Source organism: Rhineura floridana, chromosome 3, assembly GCF_030035675.1.
Source record: "Rhineura floridana isolate rRhiFlo1 chromosome 3, rRhiFlo1.hap2, whole genome shotgun sequence".
NCBI classification, from domain to species: domain Eukaryota; kingdom Metazoa; phylum Chordata; class Lepidosauria; order Squamata; family Rhineuridae; genus Rhineura; species Rhineura floridana.
In genome coordinates, this window is record NC_084482.1 from 125,103,559 (window position 1) to 125,126,081 (window position 22,523).

The 22,523-nt window shown below is 43.1% G+C and overlaps 1 protein-coding gene across 5 annotated transcripts in view; it reads right to left on the reverse strand.

The window, feature by feature from the left end:
- Positions 1 to 1,475: 1,475 nt before the first annotated feature.
- Positions 1,476 to 22,523, reverse strand: part of MST1R (macrophage stimulating 1 receptor) — a 92,729-nt gene continuing 71,681 nt past the window's right edge. For all 5 annotated transcript variants that reach the window (XM_061617779.1, XM_061617782.1, XM_061617781.1 and 2 more), the window contains 6 exons: positions 15,980 to 16,060; positions 14,806 to 14,987; positions 10,086 to 10,195; positions 9,245 to 9,410; positions 3,779 to 3,915; positions 1,476 to 2,212 (listed from right to left, as the gene is read on the reverse strand). In XM_061617779.1, coding sequence (XP_061473763.1) covers positions 1,966 to 2,212; positions 3,779 to 3,915; positions 9,245 to 9,410; positions 10,086 to 10,195; positions 14,806 to 14,987; positions 15,980 to 16,060 — 923 coding nt within the window. In that variant the 3' untranslated portion in view covers positions 1,476 to 1,965. The remainder of the gene's footprint in view (positions 2,213 to 3,778; positions 3,916 to 9,244; positions 9,411 to 10,085; positions 10,196 to 14,805; positions 14,988 to 15,979; positions 16,061 to 22,523) is intronic.

Here is a 22,523-nt window from a genome sequence, read left to right on the forward strand (position 1 = left end):
CTTACCCAGTACTATTATCAGGATCTTTTCTCTCTGAACTGTCCACATTATTTAAGTGACTTTGCTAACACTTCCAGCTCCCATCTTTCAGGGCTAAGGTGTCTTGGTGTTAACCCACACACACGTGCACAAAGGTCTAGGGCTGAGCACAGGAAAGCTCTGGCAGCCCCTACAATAAAATATCCTTCAACTGAAATGAGAATATGCTGTAGAGTTGACAAAGTTTTCTTGCTGTGGTGCCTCATTCATTTGTTCTCTCTGAGGCACTGCTTTGAATTCCCATTACGTCTTATGAAAAAATGTATCACTTAGTTTTGTATCTCAGCCAAGTATTTCATTTCTCTTTCAAGAAACAAGGCAAAAGGCTCTGTATTATGCTAAATGACAGAGAGCAAGGAGTCCGCATGCTCCTGTTCATCTCCAAGGATCCAAGCCTACATGAGACTCACCTGGTCTGATCCAGGCCGTGGGAATGAATGAGGCTATTTTTGATCCAGGCAGCCCTTGATGCACCTTCACATGGTTTTGTCCTTTTGGAAACCTCTTCTGAATTCTTTTAGTAATCATAATAAATCTCTGCTCATGGTTGGAGGGAGGTCTTAAATGCAGGCTCTTATAGCTGGGCCTCCATCTCGCATAGGGACAGACGGACCTGTTGAAGTCTGGCCCATTCCAGTTCACAGAGGGAACAGAGCACTAAGTCCGTCCTGTTTCCAAGCAGATTTTTCAAAGAAAATGTTTAAAAATCTGCCTGCCCCCAACTGAACAAACATAATTGAAAACAACTGTTCCAAGGGTTGTGCAGTTTCCCCCTCCCCCAATATTTTACTTTAAAACAGTGTATCCAAGCCACCCACTGCCTCAGTGGCTAGAGCATGGCACTTGTTGAAGTCGCGTGCCTTGAATGAACACAACAGGGATTGATGTTCCATTGCTCATAGTGGGAATTGTAAGAAAAAAGAATGGCTGCCCCCAGATGGGATCAGGTGAATCCACTTTGGAATCGAAGTAGGACAGATTCTTCCCCATCCCTCATCTCACCAGCTGTACAATAGTAGCTCTGTGGGCTGATTCAGCAAAGGAGTTTGGCATGGAGGATTCATATAGAAGGTCCTCTCACTTAGAGGAAGAGCTGTTAAAGACGAAGGACTCAATGTTGGAGCAGTACATTGCACTGCTAACCATGCGGGGAGGTGCAGTGGGCCAGCCTTGATCAACGTTTCAAAAAGGGCATTTTGACTAACTCTGCCTGCTTCCCAAGTCTGCCTCCAGCTCTATTGAGCAATTCCCTTCATTAGGATCGGAATGTGCTGCCTCTCAGCTACAAAATGCATGCAGAAGGTACAGTGTGTTCCTTCACTACAAAGTGCCAATGGATGCCACCTTAGCAGCACAGATGCTTTGACCATTTGTGAATATGCATCACATGAGAGAAAAACGTTCACTGTACAAAACAGTCCTTGATATGAACAGTAAACAGTCAATTTATTCCTTTATATACAGATTCAACCACAGGCTGAGATATTAATTTATAGCCCTCAACAAAACACAGGCCAGCATACAAGGTCCCAAGTATTCTGAATGTGTCACTTTTGTAGAGTGGAAAGGGGACCTTCCCCATCTCTTATGGGAGGGATGAGCTTATTTTTCCTGAGCTCCTTAGCAGGGGGATCATATCACAGATGGTCACTGGCCATGGTTTTCTTATTTATTTATTTATTATTTATTGTATTTATATACCTCCCCATAGCCAAAGCTCTCTGGGCAGTTTACAGTTTTCTTGAACCCAAAAGGTAGGCAATGTTTGAAGGGAGGCTCTAGGACAACTGGAAAATCCATCCTGGTGTAAGCCAAGGCTCAGAGTAGACATCAGAAACCTTCCTCAGTCAGAGGAGTGAAGCAACTGGAAGGCCAGCAGTACCTGCAGTGTTACGCTCAACTCAGATGTGCTGCCTGAGAATTTTGTCATATCGCTAAGTGCAGAATAGTTGCAGTCTCTTCCTCGCTCAGCCCACTGGAATCCAGTTCATCCTCACAGCTAGTTGAAGGGGGGAAAGGCTGGTCTTGATCAAGGTTGATATAGGTGACATTCAAGTTGATATAATGCTCCCCCTTTAGACAAGCTACAATATGTTGTACTTCCTGGATTAGGGCAGAGAAAGTTGGTCGCTCCTCAGGACTTGGGGCCCAGCAGTTCAGCATTACAGTGTACCTGCCCAGAATAAACACACACACACACACACATATATACCACTGTGACCTCAGTCCTAAGAATGGTGCAGTATTAGGATAAAACACAGCCATCCACCATCTCCTGGACATTCCCAGAATAACAAGTGGCAGTGCCTGATTCTCCACAGGCAATGATCCTACTGGCCAATTCATGTTCACTATGGAGTGTCCCAGGATTACCTTCTGACAGTGTACCAAATAGGTCTGGGAAACAGGCTGAGCTGGGAGTTTGCAGAGCTGGGAGTTGTATGGGGAATGGTGGCTCTGGGACATTTGGGAAATAGGCTGGATAACTGTGATATACAAGGAAGAGAAGAATGTACTCAAAAGGGTCTACAAATCTGGATAGTCATGACAAGTCTATGAAGTATTGAATCCGACTTTATAGCACAGGTTTTCTGGGTTTCACAAGAATCCAAAAGGATGGACTTGACTAATTTTATCACAGTGCTGTGGGATTTTTTGCATTTACCACATGGCTGTTGTTATGTGCCTCCAAGTCGACTACGACTTATGGCGACCCTATGAATCAGCAACCTCCAAGAGCATCTGTCATGAACCACCCTGTTCAGATCTTGTAAGTTCAGGTCTGTGGCTTCCTTTATGGAATCAATCCTTCTCTTGTTTGGCCTTCCTCTTTTTCTACTCTCTTCTGTTTTTCCCAGCATTATTGTCTTTTCTAGTGAATTACCACATGGCAGGCTTTAAGAGAAACTTTGTAAAAGCTTGTCTCTGGCCAACAGTTACTCAGCAATCTCATCACAATGGGAATCTGGATCATCTACTGTATCACATATTAGAACCTCATTGTTCATTTAGAAGAAACTCATATAATTCTAGCAGTAATGACTGTAGAGGAATTTAAAAAGGCTAATGTCAATTAAAAGCTCAGAAACCAAAGGGCAGTCTGTCTCTTCCAGTGCCTGAAACATTTTTTCTCTGTGCATGCCTAATAAGTCCACATCATCTCATTGATGGGCTGTGAGTACACTGGTCACCTACAGCAAAGCGTTTTCATTGGCCACACCTGGAGTGGCAACAGGGTGATCTGCTGATCAGTTGCAAAATCTCTTGAAGCTGAATTTTAAAAAAATGCACTTGAGCTGATCCCACCAGATTTTACAGTAAAAAGGGACGGAGTTTGACTAGTGTTGTGTGTACCCCATTTTCAGAAAAGAGAGGTGGAGACGCACTGGAACCAGCAGAACAGTAAGTGTGTCCCTATCCATAGCTTATTTTTACCTTCCCCTCTTTCACATCACTCCCTTCCTAATACACCCCAGGTTTAACCACTGCCATCCAGTTTAAAATTACTGTGATAAGCAGTTTGTTTTGGTCTACCTAATTTTGCATAGAATTATAGACCACTTCTCCCAAGTATGACCACCTGCTCCTCTCCTCACACATCTTGATATCATCTAGTAGAGACCAGCTGGATGTCATCTCAATGCTCCTAACACTCCATGTGCTTCAAACGTGCTTGGTAACCCTTCCTTCCCTAGGACAGCATTTTGAATAGTCCTGCCAAAAGTTCATATATACTCACAGAGAATCTGGGCAATATTCAGGCTGTGGCAATCTTCTTCCTCGCAACAAGTAGCGAGTCATATCATATGGATCCACTTCAGGGTATGGAGGTGCCCCTCGTGTCAGCAGCTCCCACGTGAGGACCCCGAAGGACCACTGGGCAGAACAGCAAAATGCAGAGATGAAGAACACATACAGCAGAACGCACAGATGGCAACATGAATCTGAGACCCACAGATAGGTCTAGAAGAGCACCCAGGAGAGGTTCACTTGATTCCCCAGTTTGCTTGATCCCCTATCTAACAAGCATCATACATTGTCATCATGTTAAAGTGCAGCCTTTCATACACTGGGATACAAGAATCACTTAATAGAGGTCTGCCCTAGCTTGCTTGGGCACGCAAGAGACCTATTCTCTGACAGGTCTGCCATATGTATTTTCTTACTCTAAGCAGAAAATTAATTAACTTCTAAATGGAAATGTACACACACAGACACACAGATACAAAACGTGCTAGAACTCCTGGCGCTTCTTCACCCGTCCTACAGAGTTCTGAGGTTCTTTAATATTTGATAGGGATACCTCCATCCCCACTCCATTCTTACAGCTACAGCAACCAGTCCTCTGATCCTTTCAGTTAATGTGCTGCTACACACTCATATCTTCCCCTGGGCTCACCCTTAATCAACCCCTACTTAAGATTTCCCTTTCCTTTTCTCCTGCTGTGTCTGAGGTACAGAAGCATGGGCACCAAGCACGCAAAGGAAGAGAAGGCAAAGCTAAAGTTGAACAGGGTAACGTCACATATCATCATTCAAAGGAAATTCAAGAGCAACAGGCTGGGAATGGTTTAAGAAGTCCCCCCATACCTTCCATAGAAGCCCCAAGTTCTTCAAAGCTTTCAGAAGGGTTTCTCCCTTTAACAGCTTTCCCCCCTTATCACGGCAATGGACCAGCGGAAACATGGCTTTGTGCACGTGCAAAAGAGGAGGACTCCTCCACAGAATCGTTGTGGGTGGTGATACCATGCCCCAGGAGGGACTTAATACTGGGAACGATCTATTGTCCCCCTGATCAAAATGCTCAGGGAGACCTGGAGATGAGATATGAAATTGAGGAAGCATCCAAACTAGGAAATGCAGTAGTAATGGGTAACTTCAACTACCCGGACATAGACTGGCCGCATATGTGTTCCAGTCACAACAAAGAAGCAAAATTTCTAGATATTCTAAATGACTATTCCCTAGACCAGTTGGGTCATGGAACCGACCAGAGGGACGGCAACCCTGGACTTAATCCTCAGTGGAGACCGGGATCTGGTGCGAGATGTAAGTGTTATTGAACCGATTGGGAGCAGTGACCACAGTGCTATTAAATTAAACATACATGTAAATGGCCAATTGCCAAGAAAATCCAACACGGTCACATTTGACTTCAAAAGAGGAAACTTCACAAAAATGAGGGGATTGGTAAAAAGAAAGCAGAAAAACAAAGTCCAGAGGGTCACATCACTCGAAAATGCTTGGAAGTTGTTTAAAAACACTATATTAGAAGCGCAACTGGAGTGCATACTCCAGATCAGAAAAGGTACTACCAGGGCCAAGAAGATGCCAGCAAGGAAGACAAGGAAGCTCTTAGAGGCAAAATGTCTTCCTTCAGAAAATGGAAGTCTTGTCCGAACGAAGACAATAAAAAGGAACACAAACTGTGGCAAAAGAAATGCAAGAAGACAATAAGGGATACTAAAAAAGAATTTGAGGAGCACATTGCTGAGAACATAAAAACCAACAACAAAAAATTCTATAAATACATTCAAAGCAGGAGACCATCTAGGGAGGGAATTGGACCCTTGGATGATAAGGGAGTCAAAGGTGTACTAAAGAACAATAAGGAGATTGCAGAGAAGCTAAATGAATTTTTTGCATCTGTCTTCACAGTAGAAGATATAGGGCAGATCCCTGAACCTGAACTAACATTTGCAGGAAGGGATTCTGAGGAACTGAGACAAACAGTGGTAATGAGAGAGGAAGTTCTAGGCTTAATAGACAATATAAAATCCGACAAATCACCGGGCCCGGATGGCATCCACCCGAGAGTTCTCAAAGAACTCAAATGTGAAATTGCTGATCTGCTAACTAAAATATGTAACTTGTCCTTCGGGTCCTCCTCCGTGCCTGAGGACTCGAAAGTGGCAAATGTAACGCCAATCTTCAAAAAGGGATCCAGGGGGGGATCCCGGAAATCACAGGCCAATTAGCTTAACTTCTGTCCCTGGAAAACTGGTAGAAAGTATGATTAAAGCTAGATTAACTAAGCACATAGAAGAACAAGCCTTGCTGAAGCAGAGCCAGCATGGCTTCTGCAAGGGAAAGTCCTGTCTCAGTAACCTATTAGAATTCTTTGAGAGTGTCAACAAGCATATAGATAGAGGTGATCCAGTGGACATAGTGTACTTAGACTTTCAAAAAGCTTTTGACAAGGTACCTCACCAAAGACTTCTGAGGAAGCTTAGCAATCATGGAATAAGAGGAGAGGTCCTCTTGTGGATAAGGAATTGGTTAAGAAGCAGAAAGCAGAGAGTAGGAATAAATGGACAGTTCTCCCAACGGAGAGCTGTAGAAAGTGGAGTCCTTCAAGGATCGGTATTGGGACCTGTACTTTTCAACTTGTTCATTAATGACCTAGAGTTAGGAGTGAGCAGTGAAGTGGCCAAGTTTGCTGACGATACTAAATTGTTCAGGGTTGTTAAAACAAAATGGGATTGCGAAGAGCTCCAAAAAGACCTCTCCAAACTGAGTGAATGGGCGGAAAAATGGCAAATGCAATTCAATATAAGCAAGTGTAAAATTATGCATATTGGAGCAAAAAATCTGAATTTCACATATACGCTCATGGGGTCTGAACTGGCGGTGACCGACCAGGAGAGAGACCTCGGGGTTGTAGTGGACAGCATGATGAAAATGTCGACCCAGTGTGCGGCAGCTGTGAAAAAGGCAAATTCCATGCTAGCGATAATTAGGAAAGGTATTGAAAATAAAACAGCCGATATCATAATGCCGTTGTATAAATCTATGGTGCGGACGCATTTGGAATACTGTGTACAGTTCTGGTTGCCTCATCTCAAAAAGGATATTATAGTTGGAAAAGGTTCAGAAGAGGGCAACCAGAATGATCAAGGGGATGGAGCGACTCCCTTACGAGGAAAGGTTGCAGCATTTGGGGCTTTTTAGTTTAGAGAAAAGGTGGGTCAGAGGAGACTTGACAGAAGTGTATAAAATTATGCATGGCATTGAGAAAGTGGATAGAGAAAAAGTTTTCTCCCTCTCTCATAATACTAGAACTCGTGGACATTCAAAGAAGCTGAAAGTTGGAAGATTCAGGACAGACAAAAGGAAGTACTTCTTTACTCAGCGCATAGTTAAACTATGGAATTTGCTCCCACAAGACGCAGTAATGGCCACCAGCTTGGTTGGCTTTAAAAGAAGATTAGACAAATTCATGGAGGACAGGGCTATCAATGGCTACTAGCCATGATGACTGTGCTCTGCCACCCTAGTCAGAGGCAGCATGCTTCTGAAAACCAGTTGCCAGAAGCCTCAGGAGGGGAGAATGTTCTTGCACTCGGGTCCTGCTTGCGGGCTTCCCCCAGGCACCTGGTTGGCCACTGTGAGAACAGGATGCTGGACTAGATGGGCCACTGGCCTGATCCAGCAGGCTCTTCTTATGTTGTTATGCAGGGGGGTGAAGGCATGTAGGAGGCTGGGGGAGACATCCTTTAGCCCCGCCTCATAGCAACTGCATTGGACATTTCTGCCCTCCCTGAGTTCCAGAGATAAAGTAGGGAGGGAGAGTTAGAGAGGTATCTTTCTAAAGTTTCAGAGTTCACTACAAAGAAAAATCTGGTGTTGGGAAAGGCTGCAGAAACTCGAACCCTTCAGGATTGGTCCACAAAGAAAGCGGACATACTGACGATCAGAAAGTCTGGCCCCAAATCGAAATCATGTGAAATTCTCATCCACACCTAGTGCCAACAATGCTGTAGGGGAACAAACCAGCTTTACACCATGACTAATTATCCAGGCTTCTTTTCCTATATCACAGTTAACACTATTTTTAGTTTGGATAAAACTGCAATTAATTGAAAATGGAAGCAAAACTTCTGATCTCCTCCTTGTGGCCCAAGGCTCCCTCCAGTAGTTACTGAGTTCCATCAAATCTAGATGGTTACAGTGGGGCGAGGGATAGGGGATAAATTTGATTCTGTTTGTATTTAAAGCCAAATCTATCAAATCTGCACTTTCCAAAACAATATAAGAACTGAAGCACAGCCAACTTTTGAAACTTACACTTATCTGACTATTGTAATGCAGTTATCCAAACAGTGTTAATAAAAATGCATATATGAGGGGGAAATGTACATAAAGTGAATATATTAGTAAAATCAACACACAAAAATGCATTATATTGGGATAAATTGTTTGCAAAAATGTATACATTAGTCAAAGCTGCATATAAATATAGGAGAAATTCTCATTAAAATGCTGAAGAATTTTTATGAGGATTTTTTTTAAATCATAACTTGCTGCAGAAATGTGGAGAACCGAATTTAAGATTGGAAAAATAAGAAACAGAAAACCAAAAGAGATAGATCCTTCCATCCCTAAGTGGGGCTGGGCTTCATTTTCATTGTTGCTTTTGCTTTGAAACTTTTAAAAAGCCTAACAATCAGGGGGAGGGGGGAGAGTTGCTGCCGAGGAGGGAAAAGTTAATCTTCTCAGTGCACTGCAATCTCTTCAAAGATCAACACCCACTCCTAGCAACTGGGCCTGAGAAAAGCTCCAATCCTGGTCAAGCCTAATTGCTATGGGATGGGAATGGGGTGGGGTGGCTGAGTGAGTGAGTGAATAAGAGTCTGGATGTATTTGTGTATCAGGGAGACAGAAAAAGTGTGAATGAATGGGGTGTGTGTGTGTGTGTGTTAATAAATAAATGAGTGGGTATGTGTTACGTTTTATTTATTTATGAATGTTTTTACTGAATATATTGAATATACAGAAGAAAAGAAGTTAAAAGAGAGTAAAGAAAATCTCTCACATTATCATATGAGAAGAGGAAATAAATATCAAATAACAAAAATAATTCAAGAAAATAGCGTATGGTCTTACATCATCCCCAAAGTTTTGATTCAAAACAGAAATAAAAAACGGTCATCTCTCAATAAATTGGTTTTCAGTTTGGTTTTCCTCTCTTGCACAAATACAATAAGTCTTTATAGATGGTTGCCCTGTCTACTTTTTTGCTTTGTCCCCACCCACCGGCAGCATGCAGCCCCATGTAAATTCACCATGAAGGAATGTGGACTGAAAAAGGTTCGCTACTCTTGTAGTAGAGATGATGAAGCCAGGACAGAAAAAGTCACTAGCTAGTTACTAGCACACTGGTTCCCATGTTCAAATAACATCTGCTGCTTTTCCTTATACTTACTACATCAGACTTTGTGGTAAATTTTTGGGTCTGCAGGCTCTCAAGGGCCATCCACTTGACAGGGAGCTTTGCTCTGTGGTGTCGCCGGATGCTGTAATACTCCTTGTCAAAGATATCTCTGGCCAGCCCAAAGTCCGCCACCTTTACCGTGAAGGTCTCATCTAGCCTGGAAAGCACAGAGAAGAATTAAACATATGATCCAGATGAACTGCACCCCTTTGGACAGGGAGGCTCCATTAAGTGACTCGGGGCCTGGTTCTGTCCTTTTAGCCTTTTCAGCCCAGTCCTGAGAAATCAGAGTTTGCACCTTTCAAGACCTACAAGTGCTTAGTGTCTTCCCAAACAGCTTTTGGAGGGGCGAGAGAGAGCAGCTTACCTCCAAATGTAATGATTAACCACAGCAACTGGGCATGGAACAGCTCTTGCCTTAAAGAGCAACCAGGATGAGCCTCATTCACCCAACTAAGGCAAAGTTGCTGTACAGTGACAAGGCCTTGTGTGGCCTTAGTTAACTGGCTAATATACAGGCTTTCATGAGGGTGAATGAATGAGCCCAGCAGACAGATCAATATTAGTTGACCCAGTAATGTTAGGTGCAAAGGGGAAGAACCATAAGTAGGGAACACCTATATTAACAGAAAGTGGGGGGGGGTCACTCCTGTTGAAATGTTGGGAATGAATTAGCTAAGAGGGTAAGAACCCTGACAGACTGACCCATGAAACCTAAAGGCCAGCCATGCAGTCACACGGATCCAGCGCCACAATTGCCCCCCACCCCACTAGTAACCCTCTTCATTCTTGGGTTCTGTGGGCACACACACACACTCACGTCAGTACTCACATACAGTTTCTAGCAGCAAGGTCTCTGTGTACAAACTTCTTCTGGGCCAAATATTCCATCCCTCGAGCCACTTGCAGCCCAAAGCCTATTAAATCCTTCACAGTAGGATTCTGGGGAGGGGGAAAAAAGACTGCCTGACATTCGGGAAACTTAAAGAGTTTTCCATCTGGCTCTGGGAGTTTATACCCCTCTGGAGATCTGAACTGCTTGCTTGCAGCTCGCTCTAGCCAGCACAGCTAAAGTTAATTCTAGGATTACTTCACATGGGACAGATCTTCTACTTGGATGTCAGTTTTGGATAGGAAATTGAGTGCCTCCTGCATGTATACTGTCATACGTGATGCGCACATGAGCCTATATACATGTTGCAGGAACTTTCTGCCAACTGAAGCTTTTTCTCTGTGGAAGTGCACACAGTAAAACAAGACACTTAACTCACCACTTGACAAGGCATGCATAGGTTGCACATATGGTGCGGGCGACCACGTCTGTGCTGGATCCTTGCCCCTCTTGGCTGGTGAAAGCTGCCAGGACCAGAACCGCCGGCTGGGCCAAGGAGGTAAATCAATGCCTCTTTGCGAGAGGGTGTGGTCCCTGACTGCCTAAAAGCGGCGGTAGTGAGACCGCTCCTGAAGAAACCCTCCTTGGACCCAGATAACTTGAACAACTATAGACCTGTGGCGAATGTTCCGTTCCTGGGCAAGGTTCTGGAACGGGTGGTGGCCGGCCAGCTCCAGGGACTCTTGGATGACACTGATTATCTTGCTCCGTTTCAATCCGGTTTTAGGCCTGGGTTTGGTACCGAAACAGCCTTGGTCGCCCTGTATGATGACCTTTGTCGGGAGAGGGACAGGGGGAGTGTGACCCTGTTGATTCTCCTTGATCTCTCAGCTGCTTTTGATACCATCGACCATGGTATCCTTCTGGGAAGGCTCACGGAGTTGGGAGTTGGGGGTATTGCTTGGCAGTGGCTCCGCTCCTACTTGGTGGGTCGTCAACAGAAGGTAGTGCTTGGGGAACACTGCTCGATACCCTGGACTCTCCACTGTGGAGTCCCACAGGGATCGGTACTGTCCCCCATGCTTTTCAACATCTATATGAAGCCGCTGGGTGCGGTCATCAGGAGTTTTGGAGTGCGTTGTCACCAGTACGCTGATGACACGCAACTCTATTTCTCCTTTGCATCTTCCTCAGGTGAGGCTGTTAACGTACTAAACCGTTGTCTGGCCGCAATAATGGATTGGATGGGAGCTAACAGACTGAAGCTTAATCCAGACAAGACCGAGACGCTGTTAGTGAGTGCCTTCTCTGCCCAGATGGTGGATGCTCACCCTGTTCTGGATGGGGTTACACTCCCCTTGAAAGAACAGGTTCGTAGCTTGGGAGTTCTTTTCGACCCTTCCCTGTCTCTTGAGGCTCAGGTAGCCTCAGTGGCACGGAATGCTTTCTACCATCTCCGACTGGTAGCCCAGCTACGTCCCTATCTGGACAGTGACGACCTCGCCTCAGTCGTTCATGCTCTGGTAACTTCTAGATTGGACTACTGCAATGCGCTCTACGTTGGGCTGCCCTTGAAGATAGTTCGGAAACTACAGTTAGTCCAGAATGCAGCGGCCAGATTGTTGACGCGGACCAGAAGGTCCGCTCATATAACACCTGTTTTGGCCCGTCTGCACTGGCTTCCTATTTGTTTCCGGGCTAAATTCAAAGTGCTGGTTTTGACCTATAAAGCCTTACACGGCATGGGACCGCAACACCTGGTGGAGCGCCTCTCCCAATATGAAACTACCTGTACACTGCGCTCAACATCTAAGGCCCTCCTCCGAGTACCATCCCATCAAGAAGCTCGGAGGATGGTGACTAGAAATAGGGCCTTTTCGGTTGTGGCTCCCGAACTGTGGAATGGTCTCTCTGTTGAGGTGCGCCTGGCGCCGACGCTGCTATCTTTTCGGCGCCAGGTGAAAACCTTTTTATACTCCCAGGCATTTTAAAGTGTATTTTTACAGTATTTTATTACTATGTTGTATTCTGGATGTTGTTTGGTTTTCGTATTGTTTGTGTGTTTTTGTTTCTTGAGTTATTGTATTTATTGTATTTATATATTGTGCTTGCTTTTACCTTTTATGTACACCGCCCAGAGAGCCTTCGGGCTTAGGGCGGTATATAAATTAAATTAAATTAAAAATTAAATTAAATATCATACACAAATTGATATTGATGCAGGAATACAGTCTTGGGTGATGCTTTTCTTAGACTTTATAATAATAGATTACCTGAGTGTGCCTTTGTGGCCCCCTAGTGGGAAAAGGCTCTCATTGCCTTTCCATATCTCACTCAAAAGTGTGGCCAAACCACTTTTTTTTTGGCCAACATTTCAGAAAAAATAGTGTGATACTTTGCATATAATAGATTCAGGGGAAGTCAAGGGATTTGCTGCTGTTCAATACTTCTTTTTTAAAAAGCCAAGCACTCCTCTGGAGGCAGAGGAAAAGAAATAACTTCCAAATATTCAAAACATTTTAAAAAGTTAATAAAAGTACCATGATGACTTCAGCTGATGAAATGTGACTGAGAAGGGGAAGGAACACAGGAAGCTGCTTTATACCAAGTAAGACTTTGCATCCTTCTAGCTCAGTATCTAATAACACAAACGGCATCTAATAAGCACCCCACGTACCCATGCAACAACATTCCATGCTGTGTTTGCAATGGCAGTGAATGAGCAGGGTGAGGATAAGCAAGTATCCCTTTTTCAAATGTACAACTGTTCCAAAAATGTGCTGTACCTGAAAAAGCAGCTAGTTTGAGGTAAGATATATGGATGATGGACTACAAGAGTCCCAAAAATGCTTTTGTAAGAAAAGCTTCCCTCCCCATCTCTAAAGTCTTGCACCTGACAGCTAGTCGGAAGGAAAGTAAAGCTTGGCTTAGATTCCCATAAAGATTCCAGTCTCTGTGTATAACCATTAGATACAAGAAGACTCTGCTGTAGGGCCTGCTTTCAAACCCTTTCAGATAGACCCAACAGGCGCTGCCAGAACTCACTGCTCAAGACTCCAGCACTCAGGACAGATAACAATGATCTGAAGGGTTTCTAGTTTCTAGTCATAAATCTGTCATAGGAATGTGCTATGCACATCAAATGCTGCTTTGTAAATTACAGTACATTACACATTTCCTGTACACAGAGAAATTGTTTCATGTAGAAACTGTAAGGAACCTGCAGGAAAATAATCATGTGTATATTGTATATACAGTGAAACACACATGTTGAGTTGTCACACACCTGACAATGGTATTTCTTACACACACATGCTATACCCTTGCCACAAAATAAAGCAGCAAGGCTATTCTTAGGACAAGCATGTATAATAAGGCACAGTTACTTCCTCTGGGCAAAGCAGCTTTGAGAAGAAGTGCTTTGGAATGGAGAAACCCTCACTTCTTCCCTATAGCTCCCCTACCCATCCCAAGGTACAATGTTCCAAGGCATATTTAACTGCAGAAGCTCAAGGGAGAGAAACACCATTTGGGGCCAGGGAGTGGGGAGAATTGCAGGGGGGCAAGAGACAGGCAGGGGAAGCATGCCCTCTCCCTGCCACTCCTCTGCTCCAGATTGTGATGTTTTGCCTTGTACACGAATGCGTATAACATAGTCCTGCCCTAAGAGAACACCCTAAACATGGGTACAGGTTAGCAGCCAGAAGGCATCCAGCTAGGTAACCACAGAATGAAAATAAGCAACAAAACTGGGGATGAATAAACCCCAAAATTGGCATAGCTGGATGTTACTTTTTGACTGAGAACTTTGTAGAGCTTTAGTTGAATGAAGGCAATGGGCTATTGTTTCAGAGCTGCTGGGACAGAGGTCTTGGTTTTCCTGCACTGATCAATGAACTACTTATTTGATCATTGCAAACAGCAACGCAGAAGAGGAACACTGGCCACAGCATACGCTTGCTTACTACCTCTAGTTCTGTTTGTCTCTCCAAAGTGAAAGGGAAGGTGGTGCTACTGCAGCTCTTGAGAGATAGTGATTAGTTCTGCACTGACCTGGATAAGAGGGAGACAAGACTGTGCTCTGCATCTCACTGCCACCAGCTCACGTTCCTACGGCTCAAGGCGGCTCAGAGTCAGCAAAAAACAAAACACACACCCAGCCTCTACTCTTTGGATCCTGGAGCTCCTACACCCTGCTGCAGCAGCAGAAGCTACTGCAAATAAAATTGTTTGTACATATGAAAGGCTCTGGCAGAAGCCTGACAAGAATGCTTAAGCTAACACATTCTACTGTGCTACAGGATAGATTTCATCAGTTTCTTTCTATACCACACCAGGACAGGGAGGAGGGTGCAGGAAGGACTCCATGGCTCATTGTCCACTCCAGGGCAGTGAGCACCTAACTGGGGAAGTGTGCAAAGCCTCAGTGATTAAACAGACAGATATGCTGTAGTAGGGATGTGGAGGTGGGGCCACACGGCCAGAGCAAAAGCGGACGATAGTTGAAAAGGAGGGGAAGGACGGGCTGATAGTATTGCCTTAGCACCCCCTTCCTTAAATGCTCTACTTCACAAGGTGGAGGTGAACCACCCCAACCCGACAGTAGGTTCAGGATCAGGACCAACATATTGGCACACAGATGCTTATCTCCCAGAGGCAAGAACTCCCAAGGGCTGGCTTGCAGGTGTGTAAGCTCAATGTGGGTAGGAGAACTACACACCCTCTCCTCAGAACGGATAAAGTGTCGCAGATCTCCATGCTTCATGTATGGTAGCACCACCAGAGGGAGCCCCTCCTTCGGAAGGGTGATCCCAATGAGAGAGAGGACATGAAGGTGATGAAAGCTTTTCATCAGAATCCCCTCTTTCAAGAACTCTTCCACCTCCTCCAAGTCGGTGATTCCTGGAGAGAAAAATGAACAGGCTGTGAAACTGAAGCAACATATCCATTTGCTACCCTACAAGACCCAAGGAACCACAAAAGTCTTGGGAAATGGATTACTGGAATGTAGGAGGAGGTGTCCTCTAAAGCACACAGGCACCAATAGCCAAATCTTGATGGCAAAAACAGTTTATTGGGACTTGTGGGAGGACATGCCAGCAAGCTAACTGTAGTCTTTGTTGTCAACACTGTAGGGAATAAGGGAGGCATGGACAGTCAGAGTTGGAACTGTGCAGAGCTGGATCAATCTGGCACCTGGGCATCTCTGCTTTCCAAGGCCCCAAAGAGAACTCTTGTGGGCCAAGTCAACACAATGTGTATCACTCAGAAGGCTGACAAAGCCTTGAGGAGGACTGCATCTACTGGAAGCCTTTTGTATGGCTCTTTGAAGATGATTAGCCAACAGTAAAGGTTGGTTACAAGACCCACTTCGGTTCCAGGACTGTTTCCTGCAGTGCATCAAAGAGGTCCCTTAGGGAAGCTTTAACAACATTCCTCCTGCCTCCACCCCAACCTCTCTTCACAGCTATATCCACTTACTCTGAATGGAGTGGCATTGCAAAGGGACAGCAAGGCTCTGCTGTAGAAAATGGCACTTAAGCTAATAGTGTCTCCTTGTACCATGCCACTGAGTGAGCAGAAGGAGAGTGCAAAGTAGGGCAAGTCTCCCTAGAATCCAGTTTAAGGCTTAATCTTAAATGGATTAAGAATCCATTTGCAGGTGGGGGGAACTATCTGCAAACCTTTATTCAATGATTAAATTGTCTGGGGGCATGACCTCTTTGCAATTGAGAGCTTTGGCTACTGGGCGGTATACAAATGCAATAAATAAATAAATAAATAAATTGGGGAATCCTGATAGGAAATGGGCCATTGATCCCTTGGGCGTCCTTTTCCAGGCCAGTACATGTAGTCCCCATCATTTTGAGAGAAGAGAGGGATTGATTACTCACGGTTCAGGGATTTAACAGCACAGCATATCTTTCTCTGGGTCGAATCTATATACATTCCGTGATAAACACTCCCAAAGTGCCCTTGATGGGAAAAGTAACAAGAAGACCTACTAGACACACATCCCAGTATGGAAATCACCACTCTCAGCCCAGTCGATTCTCTTGAGTTTTTGCATCAGCCTGTCGCAGTGAGAAGGCTACACATTTCTGAGTGCAGCATAACATAAAAGAGCCCCACAGCCTGTTTTAGTGCAGCAAGCACCTCAACATGAATGGATAACACTATGAACAGAATAAAACCTGTCACATTTACCAGGCTGACAGTTTTTTTTTAATGGTTTTTAATTTGGACACTTAGGCCTGAAGAAGAATTCAGTGGGTTGCATCCAACAACGTTGTCCTGTTAGAGCAAAGACTTCTGCCTGCACAACGGCAGCGCAGATTTTTTTTGGGGGGGGGGGACAGGGAGAGGAGAAGGAGAGGAAGTCCCACTGCTAACTTCATTGATACAACCCTATGTGATTTTAAAGTCTGCACTTTCAAGATGGTAATTCAGAGCCATGATCAAGCTACACAATTAGCAGCCCCATATGATGTGTTTTGTTAATGGAATGTATCACTTCAGACAGCAGACAGAAGATATGGATGCTTATCCACATGAAAGCTAAAAAAACCTCCCTTCAATATACACAACTAGCACATCAGGGAAATGTTTGAATCTTGCTTTTTCCCTGACATGCTAATTTTGAATGTGCAAGGTGTGATGGAAGGAGAGACTCAGAATAGCCTACTTACTCCCTTCCTTTGCACAACTGTCTTGCAAGGTAGTCCAGCAGTATTTCTCCAATTATCCATTGCAGATGTCACCACTTCCTACACCCCTTTTTCCCAGACAGGAAAAATCTGGGGGGTCCAATTTAGTTCTAGATTCCCAGGATCATGGGTCCAGTGCCTCTTGCTTTTCCAGCCAATCCCTCTGTATTTTACTATAAGAGCTTAAGCCAGTACCCAACTCTCCCAAATCACTCCCAGCAATCTGAAGAGTTTGCTTTCCTTTAGCTCCCCAAATCCTTTTCCCTGGTAGCAGGAATTCCTGGACCCTAAGCATGTGGGGAGTCTAAACGCCCAGAGAGTTTGGCACACAAGCACACAGAACTGAATGTCCAATTTATAGAACGTCTACTAAGAACAAAAGAAGGCAAAGAAGAAACAAAGGAACAAGCAGAATCTTGAAATAAAAGGAGGACTATCTATCCTTGCTACTTACAAAACAGGCTCCTGGACTCCTTGTGTGTAAAGCTGCTTGACTGGTGGGTGAGGGACAAAGGCTGCATATCACAGCCAACCTTTCAAGGATTTCCCCTCCCATATGGGATTGACGGGCACCTGGATCCCTTGGACCAATTAAAGCTCAAGTCATGTATTGCAGGTAAAAGGATTAAACCTTTTGGAAGGAGGGAGGGGATGCTGGAAAACTCCCAGGCAGAGGAAAGGGCTATGTTTCTGTCAGACAGGATCCATCCTGGGTTTGTGGATCCCAGCTGGGTGTACTTGCTGGGCTGCCCAGCTGAAATAGAGGGACTAGAGAGCAGAGATTTGTCACGCAATGATTATTATTATTAGTTTGCATGAAGAGCAAAGAATCATCTCCTGCCTGCAGTCAAGTGGCAGATGCTAAAGATCATGTGTTTTGTCTCTTACAACTTTGTTGCTGTTGTTGTTCTGTGCCTTCAAGTTGATTATGACCTATGGAGACCCTGTGAATCAGTGATCTCCAAGAGCATTTGTCATCAACCACCCTGTTCAGATCTTGCAAGTTCAAGTCTGTGGCTTCCTTGAAGGAATCAATCCATCTCTTGTTTGGCCTTCCTCTTTTTCCACTCCCTTCTGTTTTTCCCAGTATTATTGTCTTTTCTAGGGAATCATGTCTTCTCATTATAACCTCAGTTTCATCATTTTAGCTTCTAGTGATAGTTCTCGTTTAATGTGTTCTAACACCCAATTATTTGTCTTTTTCACAGTCCATGGTATGTGCAAAGCTCTCCTCCAACACCACATTTCACATGAGTTGATTTTTCTCTTAAGAACATAAGAAGAGCCTGCTGGATCAGGCCAGTGGCCCATCTAGTCCAGCATCCTGTTCTCACAGTGGCCAACCAGGTGCCTGGGGGAAGCCCGCAAGCAGGACCCGAGTGCAAGAACACTCTCCCCTCCTGAGGCTTCCGGCAACTGGTTTTCAGAAGCATGCTGCCTCTGACTAGGGTGGCAGAGCACAGCCATCATGGCTAGTAGCCATCGATAGCCCTGTCCTCCATGAATTTGTCTAATCTTTTAAAGCCATCCAAGCTGGTGGCCATTACTGCATCTTGTGGGAGCAAATTCCATAGTTTAACTATGCGCTGAGTAAAGAAGTACTTCCTTTTGTCTTTCCTGAATCTTCCAACATTCAGCTTCTTTGAATGTCCACGAGTTCTAGTATTATGAGAGAGGGAGAAGAACTTTTCTCTATCCACTTTCTCAATGCCATGCATAATTTTATACACTTCTATCATGTCTCCTCTGACCCGCCTTTTCTCTAAACTAAAAAGCCCCAAATGCTGCAACCTTTCCTCGTAAGGGAGTCGCTCCATCCCCTTGATCATTCTGGTTGCCCTCTTCTGAACCTTTTCCAACTGTATAATATCCTTTTTGAGATGAGGCGACCAGAACTGTACACAGTATTCCAAATGCGGCCGCACCATAGATTTATACAACGGCATTATGATATCGGCTGTTTTATTTTCTTTTTTTCTTTTTTTCACAATAATTTTTATTCAAATTTTCATAAAACATACAAAACAAAATCATAAAACATTCAAAGACAAAAAACAAAACAAAACAAAAATGATTAAACAAAAAAATAAAATGTTGACTTCCCATTTGTCACAGATCAAATCAGTTATAGGTCTACAATATATAACAATCCTGTCTCTTAAATTATATTATAAAATCACTTTCCTCCAGTAGTTATCTTAATTAATCATCAAATCTCATAAACATTACTTTATTCTTTTCACAAAAAGTCAAAGAGAGGTTTCAATTCTTTAAGAAATATATCTATCAATTTTTCTCCAAATAAACATGTCGATTAATCCATCTCGTTAATAATAATAATAATCTTATTGTCATAACCATAGTCCAAATAAACATATCGATTAATCCATCTCATCAAAATCTGTTAGGTCCAATAATTTCAATAGCCATGATTCCATTATCCATATTAATTCCATCTTCCATCTTCAATAGTCCTGTTAAGTCCAGTAATTTCAGTGTCCAATCTTCCATTATCAGTATTCCATAATAATCTTGCTGTCATAGCCATAGTCATATAATAAGAGTCTGATGGGAATTTCCTCTATCCCAAATATTTTCTTGCCATCAATTCTGAATAAGTTGCTGAAATATTGTTGTAAAGTCATATCTCTGTTCTTCTTTTTTACAAAATGCACTGGCTCATCTCTTGAGAGTTTTTCCATTGTCACATGGCTGCAGTTAATTCCATATATTTTCTCTATATCAAGCTCCATCACGTCATTCCAGTCCAGAAGATTATCCAAGCCATTGATAACTTTATCTCTAATATCTTCATTAATTTCTTCAGAGATAACGTTAAATTCCAAACAGTAGATTTTATTTCTAATATCCATAAACTCCAGATCTTTTTCCAATTCCACATTTGTTCCAATCTCCAGGGCTTGTATCTTCCCTTTATTTTTTCTTTTCTCATCTCTGATCTCATTCTCCTCTCTCACAGGATCCCCTATTTCTTTAAGCTCCTGCGTCATTTTGCTCAGTTCCATTTTCAGCTCCTTACTGCCCTGTCGCAGGGTTTGTTTCGTTATCTCAATCTCATCCATTATTTTCTGAAACATAATTACTTCCAGATTCTCAGCCACTTTCTTGATTGCCATTTTTAAAACCACGAAAACAAAACAAAACAAAAATAAAGAAGAACCACTTCTTATTTCAGCAACAATTGGGTTAATATTCCAGGCTTGATGACATCACAGTATAAACAGAGCAGCCTGCCTTATCTCTCTATGTTCAAGAATACAAAACAAATTTAGTTCCCAGCATCAAAACAGTTAGTGGCGTCGTGAAGAAGCAGATTCGTCAAAATAAAATAGACCAAAAAGAGAATAGTCCCAGACAATATAATGTTCCTCGGAATAGAAATCCCTCTTCTGTTTATATCTTTAGAGTGCACTTCCAGGACAGCTTTTTGCAATAGAAACAGAGATAAGCTGTTAATTTCGTGAATAACAGAGAAGAGTTATAGCTCACCCAGAAGTTCTTTAAAGCTGATTCATTTGACAAATCTCTTTTTGCTGCAACAATTTAAACCAAGTAAAAAAAATAATAGAAAGAAGGGTGCTTGCCTGTTAGTCCGTTTTCTCTTTGAAGAAAAGATAAACGTATCGCATTAATCAGATAGAGCTTGTTCGGAAGTCCGTCCGGCATTGCTGGCTGGACCTTTTCTCATAAATTAATGAAATCCAGTCCTCCCAACAAAAACAGGCTTTTGAGGTTGATCTCTACGTTTCTCCCTGCCCGGGAGAAATTTCATCAGTCAAAAAAAAAATGTTTGCTAGCATGGAATTTGCCTTTTTCACAGCTGCCGCACACGGGGTCGACATTTTCATCGTGCTGTCCACTACAACCCCGAGGTCTCTCTCCTGGTCGGTCACCGCCAGTTCAGACCCCATGAGCGTATATGTGAAATTCAGATTTTTTGCTCCAATATGCATAATTTTACACTTGTTTATATTGAATTGCATTTGCCATTTTTCTGCCCATTCACTCAGTTTAGAGAGGTCTTTTTGGAGCTCTTCGCAATCCCTTTTTGTTTTAACAACCCTGAACAATTTAGTGTCATCAGCAAACTTGGCCACTTCACTGCTCACTCCTAATTCTAGGTCATTAATGAACAAGTTGAAAAGTACAGGTCCCAATACCGATCCTTGAGGGACTCCACTTTCTACAGCCCTCCATTGGGAGAACTGTCCGTTTATTCCTACTCTCTGCTTTCTGCTTGTTAACCAATTTCTTATCCACAAGAGGACCTCTCCTCTTATTTCATGACTGCTAAGCTTCCTCAGAAGCCTTTGGTGAGGTACCTTGTCAAACGCTTTTTGAAAGTCTAAGTACACTATGTCCACTGGATCACCTCTATCTATATGCTTGTTGACACTCTCAAAGAATTCTAATAGGTTACTGAGACAGGACTTTCCCTTGCAGAAACCATGTTGGCTCTGCTTCAGCAAGGCTTGTTCTTCTATGTGCTTAGTTAATCTAGCTTTAATCATACTTTCTACCAGTTTTCCAGGGACAGAAGTTAAGCTAACTGGCCTGTAATTTCCGGGATCCCCTCTGGATCCCTTTTTGAAGATTGGCGTTACATTTGCCACTTTCCAGTCCTCAGGCACGGAGGAGGACCCAAGGGACAAGTTACATATTTTAGTTAGCAGATCAGCAATTTCACATTTGAGTTCTTTGAGAACTCTCGGGAACCATCCGGGCCCGGTGATTTGTCAGTTTTTATATTGTCCATTAAGCTTAGAACTTCCTCTCTCGTTACCACTATTATCTGCTTACAACTTCTGCCTATGGTAAAGGCACGTGATATGAAGCATGTCCTGCATCCTTACCAAGACAAAGATGCATGGTAGAGTTCAATCCTGCCACAGATTTTGGGTGTGGATGCCCAGAGGGTTTTTTTTCTCCGCCCATGGATTAAACTGCATTCAGTAACCAGTGCCAATATAAATCATTACCTACCGAACCATATAACTGAATTAACACATCATAAATGATCAAGTAGTAGCAAAAAAATCAGCAATAAAAAATCAATGTAATATATATTTTAGGCATGTAAACTGATTTTGGAAATGATTTCAGTGTTGCAAGAATGGCAGGAAATGGTTGTTAGGTTTATATAGCAGCACACAAAAGTAGAGGTTGGAGGAAGATACTACAAAAATAGTCAGACAATGAAGTAATTTCAGTACCAAATACTTAAATATCAAATTGCCAGACTTGTAAGGAGAAACTGGTTTCTAGCAGAGGGATAAAAGAAATATAGTATCAGAACTGAAACAATGTGATGGAAATACACCCTTTACCCATAAGAAAAAGACAGGATATACTAAAACTGCCCAGAACAAACTCCTGTCACTGCACTGTTTTATGTGATGTAAAGCTGGGGAGATTTGAGTGTTTCTCAATATGATGGTGTAATAATAGATAAGCAAGCAATACCATATAATGACATAATTAGGAAATAGATGGGGAATAGTTTATATGGTCCCAATAATTTTAAATCAGGTATTTCAGTTGGATAATAGGAACCAGAAAATATTAGGAACCAGTGGGAGATATGATAGAGGAAACTCATTTTAGAAACATTGTGATATATTAGCTGTCTGACCACCCCAGCTATCCTGAGACCAAGAAGTTGTGGTAAATTCCAGAAAACAGGCAAAAGTGACTAAGAGATGTTATCTTA